Consider the following 10,203-nt stretch of genomic DNA (forward strand, 5'->3'; position numbering starts at 1 on the left):
CTCTACCAGTCGTGTCAAGTTAAGCTTATGCAAGGTTCCCCAGTTCCTGGCCACCTGGATCCCTAAATACCGGAAATCTCTTCTTACCCTCCTCAACGGTAAATCGTCTATTCCCCTGCCCTGTTCCCCGGGGTGCATCACGAACAGTTCACTCTTCCCCATATTCAATTTATATCCTGAAAATTCTCCAAACTCCCTGAGTGTCTGCATTATCTCAGGCATCCCCTCCACTGGGTCCGCGACATACAACAACAAATCATCCGCGTAGAATGACACCCGATGCTCTTCTCCTCCTCTAAGTACCCCCCTCCACTTCCTAGAGCCCCTCAGCGCTATGGCCAGTGGCTCAATTGCCAACGCAAACAGTAACGGGGACAGGGGACATCCCTGTCTTGTACCCCTATATAGTCGGAAGTGGTCAGATCGTTGCCTATTTGTAATCACACTTGCCACCGGGGCCCTGTACAGGAGCTGAACCCATCTAATGAACCCCTCTCCAAATCCAAATCTCCTCAGTACTTCCCACAGGTAGTCCCACTCCACTCTATCAAATGCTTTCTCTGCATCCATCGCCACCACTATCTCCGCCTCCCCCTCCGGTAAGGGCATCATCATCACCCCCAGCAGCCTCCGTATATTAGCATTCAATTGCCTCCCTTTAACAAACCCCGTTTGATCATCATGCACCACCCCAGGGACACAGTCCTCTATCCTCGTCGCCATCACCTTGGCCAAAAACTTGGCATCTACGTTCAGGAGGGAGATGGGCCTGTATGACCCGCACTGCATCGGGTCTTTGTCTCTTTTCAGGATCAGTGATATCGTCGCCTCCGACATCGTCGGGGGTAGTGTCCCCCTTTCCCTAGCCTCATTAAAGGTTCTCGTCAGAAGTGGGGCCAGCAGGTCCACTTATTTCCTATAGAACTCCACCGGGAACCCATCCGGTCCCGGGGCCTTCCCTGCCTGCATGTTCCCAATTCCTTTTACCACCTCCTCCACCTCAATCTGCGCTCCCAGTCCTGTCCTCTCCTGCTCCTCAACCTTCGGGAACTCCAGATGGTCTAGGAAACGCATCATTCCCTCTTTCCCTTCCGGGGGTTGAGCCTTATATAGCCTCTCGTAAAATACCTTAAACACCTCTTTCACCCTCTCCGCTCCCCGTTCCATCTTTCCCTCCTCGTCTCTAACCCCTCCAATCTCTCTCGCCGCCCCCCCTCTTCCTAAGTTGTTGGGCCAGCAGCCGGCTCGCCTTCTCTCCATATTCATACTGTACTCCCTGTGCCTTCCTCCATTGTGCCTCCGCCTTACCCGTGGTCAACAAGTCAAAGTCCGTGTGCAATCTCCGTCTTTCCCTGTATAGCCCTTCATCTGGAGCCTCCGCATATTGCCTATCCACCCTCAAAATCTCCCTCAACAATCTCTCCCTTTCTTTACCCTCTTGTTTCCCCTTATGGGCCCTTATGGAGATCAGCTCCCCTCTAACCACCGCCTTCAGCACCTCCCAGACCACTCCCACCTGGACCTCTCCGTCATCATTAATCTCTAGGTACCTTTCAATACATCCCCTCACCCTTACACATACCCCCTCGTCCGCCAACAGTCCCATATCTAATCTCCAGAGTGGGCGCTGTTCCTTTTCCTCTCCTACTTCCAGATCTACCCAATGTGGGGCATGATCTGAAATGGCTATAGCCGAATACTCCGTTCCTGCCACCTTCGGGATCAGCGCCCTTCCCAGGACAAGGAAGTCTATCCGGGAGTACACTTTGTGGACATGGGAGAAGAAGGAAAACTCTTTACTCCTTGGCCTAGTAAATCTCCAGGGATCCACTCCTCCCATCTGCTCCATAAAGCCCTTAAGCACCTTGGCCGCTGCCGGCCTCCTCCCGGTCCTAGATCTGGATCGGTCCAGCACCGTGTTGAAGTCCCCCCCCCCCATTACCAACTTTCCCATCTCCAGTTCCGGGATGCGCCCCAACATACGCTTCATAAAGTTCACGTCATCCCAGTTCGGGGCATATACATTCACCAGCACCACCGCCTCACCTTGCAATCTGCCACTAACCATCACGTATCTACCCCCACTGTCCGCCACTATGGTCTTCGCCTCAAACGATACCCGTTTCCCCACCAGTATTGCCACCCCTCTATTTTTCGCATCCAAGCCCGAGTGGAATACCTGTCCCACCCATCCTTTTCTTAATCTGACCTGATCCGCCAGTTTCAGGTGCGTCTCCTGAAGCATGACCACGTCTGCCTTTAGCTTCTTTAGGTGCGCAAACACCCTTGCCCTCTTAATCGGCCCATTCAACCTTCTCACGTTCCACGTGATCAACCGGGTTGGGGGGCTCTTTACCCCCCCCCCCCTCGTCGACTAGCCATCCCCTTTTTTAGACCAGCTCCTCACCCAGTTCCCACGCACCCGCTTATCCCCCCGACGGCGCCCTCCCATCCCATCCCGTAACAGCTCCCCCTTCCCCTTAGCAGCAGCAACCCAGTTAAACCCCCCCCCCCCCCCCCCCGCTAGATCCCTCTCTAGCTTAGTTGCTCCCCCCATATTGCTTCCGGAAGTCAGCAAACTGGCTGACCTCGGCTTCCCCCGTTTATCCTTAGCCTCCCATTATGTGAGGCCCCCTCCTTCCTGCGTCCCCTTTTCCCGCCACAATTTCCATAGCGCGGGAACAAAGCCCACGCTTCCCTCTCGGCCCTGCCCCTGATGGCGCAGCTCCCTCTCCTTCCCCCTCCCCTTCCTCACCGGCGCCCACATTTCTTCGTGTGTCCCCCCCCCTTCGAGGGGAAAGAAAATTTGCCCCCATCTGATTCACAGTCCCTTACCACCACCTCACTACTTCATTTCAAACACTCTTTCTCCAATCTAGTCCAACTTCTCCTCTTCAATAAATGTCCACGTCTCCTCTGCCGTCTCGAAGTAGTGGTGTTTACCCTGGTATGTAACCCACAGTCTTGCCGGCTGCAACATTACGAACTTCACTTTCCTCTTGTGGAGCACCGCCTTGGCCCGATTGAAACTCGCCCTCCTTCTCGCCACCTCCGCACTCCAATCCTGATACACGCGGATCACCGCGTTCTCCCACCTGCTGCTCCGTGTCTTTTTCGCCCATCTCAGGACCATCTCCCTGTCCTTGTAGCGGTGGAACCTCACCACTATTGCTCGAGGTATTTCTCCTGCCTTTGGTCTTCTCACGAGGACTCGATACGCTCCCTCCACTTCCAGGGGGCCCGTCGGGGCCTCAGCTCCCATTAAGGTATGGAGCATCGTGCTCACATGCGCCCCAATGTTGGCTCCCTCTGCCCCTTCGGGAAGAGCCAAGATTCTTAAGTTCTTCCTCCTCGAGCTATTTTCCAGGGCTTCCCGTCTCTCCATGCACCTCTTATGCAGTGCCTCGTGCGTCTCCGTCTTCAGCACCAAGCCCTGTATCTCGTCCTCATTTTCGGCAGCTTTTGCCTTCACTCCACGGAGCTCCATCTCTTGGGTCTTCTGCGCCTCCTTTAACCCCTCAATCGCCTGCAGCATCGGCGCCAGCACCTCCTTCTTGAGCTCCTCCACACATCGCCGGAGGAACTCCTGCTGTTCCAGGCCCCATACCAACTGGCCTCCCTCCACCGCCATCTTTCTTCTCACTTCCCTTCTTTGCCGCTGCTCCAGAGGATCCTCCGCAATCTGGCCACTATTATCTCTCCTGTCCATTCACATCCGGGGGGACTCCCTTCTATGTCGCCTCACAGTGGGTTTAGCCTTTGAAAATTGCCGTTGGGGCTCCCGATAAGAGCCCAAAAGTCCGTTAAAACGGGAGGTGCCGAAACGTGCGACTTAGCTGGTCATCGCCGCACCCGGAAGTCGCCATGTGACTTATTAACCATTAGTTTGGCGAGGATGTGTGTGCCATGCTGAATCTGCCTGCCTCCCTAGTCTCCACCAGAGGGCACCCTTTGACAGGGAATGTGATTTTGGAGGCTGGGAATACATTTCCTGCAACTGAGTTGCAGTTTAGTGCATTCATTATTTGCAAAAGAACTTGTATATTTCATCTTATTCAGCACCAATTCTTAGCTTTTTTAAGTAAAATTTTGAAACCTAACTCATTTTTAAATTAAATTTCATCTTCTTTCCAAACACTCAGCAAATAGCTGTAGAAACTAGAGCTGGATGTTGTTCAGCTCACATTACAACCATATTAGGACGTGCTTGTTAAGGAATATTCCTTCCTTTTGAGGTTGACGTTGTTTGATCCTTTTTAGGCTTCGTCTGGGTAAACTGCTTTTACAGCTCAGACTGGTTGTAGATACAAAACATTGATTTTATATTTCTCTCACTTGCTTATTTTGAATACATTTGGCTGCGTTTGGATGTCAGGATGAAAGTTTGTATTGGAGTGATTGACATTGGTGGATCCAGTGGCCTGAGATAGAATTATGTAAAAATACAGTCCAGTTGACTCACTGCACTTCATTTGCTGGACAAATATCTGCTTATGTAGATCGTAGGTAGGATCCGGAACGGATGGAACTGTAGGACAGTGGTTAGCACTGTTGCTTCAGAGCTCCAGGGTCCCAGGTTCGAGTCCCGGCTTGGGTCACTGTCTGTGCGGGGTCTGCACGTTCTCCCTGTGTCTGCGTGGGTTTCCTCCGGGTGCTCCGGTTTCCTCCCACAGTCCAAAGATGTGCAGGTTCGATGGATTGGCCATGATAAATTGCCCCTTTGTGTCCAAAAAGGTTATGTGGGGTTATGGGGATGGGGTGGAGGTGCGGGCTTAAGTGGGCTGCTCTTTCCAAGGGCCGGTGCAGACTCGATGGGCCGATTGGCCTCCTTCTGCACTGTAAATTCTATGATCTATGATGCACAGACTTGAGAGTGTGGCGAAGGTGGATTCAATCTTGGCTTTTCAAAAGGGAATTAAATAAAAGTCTGAAAAAGCAGATTTGGGGGCTTATGGGGAGAGACAGGCGCGAGGGACTGACTATATAGCACTTGGAGAGAGTCAGTATAGTCTTGGCATGTTGAATAGCTTCCTGCTGTGCTATAAACAATCTGTATGATTCAAATCTCAAGTATCATTAAACAGAAATTCACTTAAATCATGCTGAAAGTATATAAACAGTTTATGTAAATCAAACTTTATTGTTACATGTTGTTGTCTTGTTTTCAAATCCCTCCATGACTTCATTCCTGCTATCTCTCTCACCCCGCAGAACGCTCGTTTTGACCCATTTACCCTAATAGCTCCTTTGTGACTTGGTGAAAAATGAAAAATAAATGTCTGATTACGCTCTTGTGAGCAGCTCTGAGACGTTTTATTGCATTAAAAGTGCTACGTAAATGCAAGTTGTTGTTGTTGTAAGCCTTTATCAGTTGGAATAAGGCATTCTGAGATGCACTGGCTATTGCATAGGTCACTTCATGTTGGCTCCACACATAAACAATGAACTTTCCCAATCATACAGCAAGTGCTGTCGTTCAGCTGATCTTTGAAACCAAAATGCTGCCTCAAATTGATGCAGAACGTCCTGTGCGTTTTGTGGAGCAGAACAGTTGTCATGTCCGATATTCTTCCCTCAGCTAAGAACACCAAAAAACGTTTTACTGCTGATTCTTGGGTTACTTGTCCAACCCGAAGAGCAGTTCAACGTATGACGTGCTTTGTGATGTTTTGGCACTTTAATTATTGATCGAACCGAGCTCTAATGTTCTGCCTCTTATTCACCAGTGAGTATTACCATTTCCACCAAGCGTGGATTCCACTCCGCTGGATGCCGACTGAGGCCATATTTGAGGATGATTTCTCCACAAAGTCCGACGTGTGGTCCTTTGGGGTTCTGATGTGGGAGGTCTTCTCACAGGGGGAGCTGCCGTTTTCCAAACTTAGTGATGACGAAGTGTTAACAGGTATTGAAGTTGGTTTTGTTTGTTCCTTGTCCTCACATGTAGCACTGGCTGGTGCACTGATTCCAGATCGCAACACCAGAAACTGTTAATATTTACTATCCTAACTTGAGGCATGTGCAGATTAAGGAGAAGTTGGATTTTAACTTCCCATGTATGCATGTAAGAAGACCTGTATTTCAATTAAGTATACAACCAGAAAATCTAAGGATTGAGTTTGTCTGCTCAGTCCAATTGGAGCTGGGAGGGGTGAACCTGATTGCTGTCCAGTATACGTGTTTCAAAGAGCATTTGATCAGTTCTAGCCTGATGTACACCATGATTGAATAAAATGAATCAGTTTGTATTTGTGAAGAACCTATCAAATCTGCAGCACTCCCCACCATTTCTTTTGAAATACAATTGATGTGTAGATAACGAGGCAAGTAGTTTGCACCTGGTAAGGTTCCACAACAGGAATGAGATGAATGGTCTGTTTTATTTGAGGGATGAGTTTTTGGACACCCTGCTTATTATCAAATAATCCAGTGTGACCTAATAAATGTTGGGGAGGGTGCGGGGATCACTTTGCTCTTAAACATTCCCCGCTCTTCCTCTTGAACCCTTTGTACATGATGGTGATACGTGATGTCTTTCTGACTTGCACCTTCAGCGGAGAAACCATCTGGTGGTGGGAGCTTGCACTGCAACATATGGAGGGGGGTCGGGGGAAGACACAGGAGGATAACGGGGGAGACGGGAGGATAACGGGGGAGACGGGAGGATAACGGGGGAGACGGGAGGATAACGGGGGAGACGGGAGGATAACGGGGGAGACGGGAGGATAACGGGGGAGACATGGGGAGATAGACACATGTTCATACGTAAGGATTCACCTGTTTTTTTTTTACAGGCATACAGAACAATCAAATCAAACACTCTGCACCTGATGGCTGCCCATCGAAACTCTACAAACTGATGCAGCATTGCTGGGCCGCAAGCCCAAAGGACCGCCCGTCTTTCAGTGAGATTGTCAACACTCTGGGCGAAATCCCTGCTGACAGCAAAGTCTGATGGGAATTAAAATGACTCTTCCCAGAATCATGTACAGTGTTGAACAAAGAGAGGTCAGCATCCCATCCAAGGCTTGTCTGCTGGCTGCGCCTCCTAGGTTTTATTGTAACTTTTTGTGTTTTCTTTTTAAATATTTCATCCGAGGAATAGAGCATCTCAATTTCCAGGGACCTTTTGGCTTAATTTTAACTCTACAAGAGTGCTGTTTCCAAGGCCACCTTCCCACTGCTGTCATTGTGCACCTGCTCCTACTGTGGAAGATGTTTATCTCCGGTTCAGGAGCCTGGGATAATTACCTCCAAACATATCAGGGAGGCTTTTGTTATTTGGAGAGCGACATTACAGATTGTCTACTGCATTGACTAAGAGCAATAAATGATGGTCACACTACCCCACCAACTGCTCACCTGGAATACAGTGCTTGCTTCTCTTAGCAGATTACTGGGTAGAATGAATTTGCTTCATGAAAAGTAAGAGACCAAGCACAATAATCTCTGAAATTTAATCGTGTTCAGTGAGAAGGTGCAAGCTATCGCAAAGGACCACGGCCTGCTGGTGAATAGTGCATGATCTCAGGATGTCTCCGTGCCTAGAGTTTGTACATACTGTAGAATTGAAAATCACAACCCAACATTGCTTAACAGAGAAAGAAGCTGGAGAAACCTGTCTATTTATTTCAGTAGGTTCTCAATTATCTTGTCTTTCCAACATGGTACTGTTTATTTGCCTTTTTTAAAAAAAAGTTTATTTTATGTATGTTAATCTTTAAACATATATTTACAAGCAGAAACACTATACCTAAAGCCAGTGGTTAAACTGGCATTGCATATACGCAAACCTGTATTGAACTAAGTGCCTGGTGTATGAAGGAATTGTTATCAATTTTTAAAGCTGTAACAAAATGCGAGATCCTGATTTTATAATTCTTTTTAAAAACTTTTTTTAATCAAATTTTTCATTTTTTTAAGTGTGGAAATAAAAACTTGGCTGAAATTTTTACTTTTTTTAATTTGCATAAAACTTAGACATTTAGTTCATATTTGGCTTGTGCAGTTGGTTTTATATCCGTTATTTTTACATGCTGCTGTCAATAAAGTTCACACTTTCTGGTATGTCATTTTATCTGTGTCCACAGATATCTGCCATTTAATTGTGGCATCACTGTTAGTAAGTCTCAATAAGGAGAGGCAGGTTTGACTTGGCCCTGTGTGAATGCTGAGAGAGGCCAGACGTGTGCGTCACTGGGTAAATGCTGCACACGGCCATGTGCAAAATGGGTCATTGAGAAGACTGCATCAAAAAGAGAGAAAAAGACTTGAGGTCATCTCGTGTCTTTCATGACCACAGGGTGTCCGTCCCAGTGGCTGACTGCCAACCAAGTACGTTTGAAGTGTAGTCACAATTGTAATGAAGAAAATGTGTGCAGCCGATTTGAGTACAGCAAGCATGCAGAAACAGCAATGTGATAATGATCAGATAATCTGTTTTAGAGATGTTAACCACTTGTGTCCGAGAGGCGAGGCTGAGTTAACCCAGTGTGATATGTCGCTGGGACTATCCGTCACGGGAGATGGTCCTGTGGGAAAGGAAGAAAGCAAGGAAAAGTCTGAAGAGGACTTGAAACATTAACTCTGTTTCTGTCTCCACAGATGCTGCCGAAACTGCTGAGCTTTTCCAGTATTTTCTCTTTCTATTTCAGATTTCCAGTATCTGCAGTATTTTGCCTCTATGATCAAGGAAGGAAAGACTCAATTATACAACATCTTTCACATCCTTGACTTGTCACAAAGTTGCAAACAGAGGTACAGTGAAGTGTACTGACCGGAGGAACACAGCAGCCAGTTTGCACCCAATTAGCCCCACAAGCAGCAAAATGAGAATCACCTGATGGTCTGTGCTGGTGATGTTGATCTGAAAAACATTAGCCAGAACCGGGGGGGGGGGGGGGGGGGGAACTGCTCCCCCTAAAAATAGTGGCATAGCTCTTTTACTTGAACTTGATGCTCAGCCATGATGATGACAAATTCCTGGTCAAGCTTCTCCCCTGGCCCCTGTTCATTACTATTTCAGCCTTTGCACCTCCTTCAGGGATGCTTTAACCTTTGCAGTCTCACTATCTTCAGTTTAATGAGTCTAGTCACACTTGCTGACACAAGCTTGTTTCCCAGGACATGACAATGCTATTTCAAAAATTAACCCATTTTTCCTCTCATTTTCAAGTCCCCTCTCCCCAGCATACTCCTGGTAAACGTCCAAGCGATCGAAAACAAGCTGGACGAACTTAACGCCAAACTTACCTCTCAGAGGGAAGTAAGAGACTGCTGTGTGCTCTTGTTTCACAGAGACATGACTCACCCCTGCCTCACCGGACTGTGCCATACAACCTGCTGGCTTTTAAAGAAATATTTTTATTCAGGCCTTTGTATAAACATTAAACACAAACCAACACAAGAGTAAGGACAAACAAAAACCTCATAATAAATAAGGACCCAAACGCCCCGAATGAACAGCTTCCATCTCCGGCCAAACTCATCAACCGACCCTCTTAATTTTCTTCAACCGTAGAATCATAGAATTTACAGTACAGAAGGAGGCCATTCAGTCCATCGCATCTGCAACAGCCCTTGGAAACAGCACCCCACCCACACCCACGCTTCCACCCTATCCCATAACCCCACCTAACCTTTTTTGACACCAGGGGCAATTTAGCATAGCCAATCCACTGAACCTGCACGTCTTTGGGCTGTGGGAGGAAACCGGAGCATCCGGAGGAATGGTGCAGACTCCGCACAGACAATGACCCAAACCAGGAATCGAACCTGGGACCCTGGAGCTGTGAAGTAACAGTGAAATGAAATTAAATGAAAATCGCTTATTGTCACAAGTAGGCTTCAAATGAAGTTACTGTGAAAAGCCCCTAGTCGCCACATTCCGGCGCCTGTTTGGGGAGGCTGGTACGGGAATTGAACTGTGCTTCTGGCCTGCCTTGGTATGCTTTCAAAGCCAGCGATTTAGCCCTGTGCTAAACCAGTCCCTCAGTGCTAACCACTGTTCCACCGTTCCGGCCATTAGTGGGGTGGGGGGAAATGCTCACGATCTGGTTGGGATCCGGCAATCCGCGAGTATGGGTCTATTGGCACGTTTGGGTCCTTGCGTCTCTGCTGTTTTGGTGGTCTTTAGTCCTGGTTTGGGTCGCAGGCAGTGTCTTCCTGGGTCAGGACGGGCCAGGTCCCATGTTCAGTTCCAGC

General features: G+C 48.1%; 1 protein-coding gene across 1 annotated transcript in view; it reads left to right on the plus strand.

Annotated features, from left to right (window-relative positions):
- The window catches only part of LOC140411186 (inactive tyrosine-protein kinase 7-like), a 473,753-nt gene extending 465,686 nt beyond the window's left edge, over nt 1–8,067 (plus strand). Inside the window, exons 19-20 of the mRNA XM_072500275.1 lie at nt 5,727–5,905; nt 6,795–8,067. Coding sequence (XP_072356376.1) covers nt 5,727–5,905; nt 6,795–6,955 — 340 coding nt within the window. The 3' untranslated portion in view covers nt 6,956–8,067. The remainder of the gene's footprint in view (nt 1–5,726; nt 5,906–6,794) is intronic.
- The last annotated feature ends 2,136 nt before the right edge of the window (nt 8,068–10,203 follow it).

This window comes from Scyliorhinus torazame, chromosome 4, assembly GCF_047496885.1.
Source record: "Scyliorhinus torazame isolate Kashiwa2021f chromosome 4, sScyTor2.1, whole genome shotgun sequence".
In the NCBI taxonomy this organism is placed as follows: Eukaryota; Metazoa; Chordata; class Chondrichthyes; order Carcharhiniformes; family Scyliorhinidae; genus Scyliorhinus; species Scyliorhinus torazame.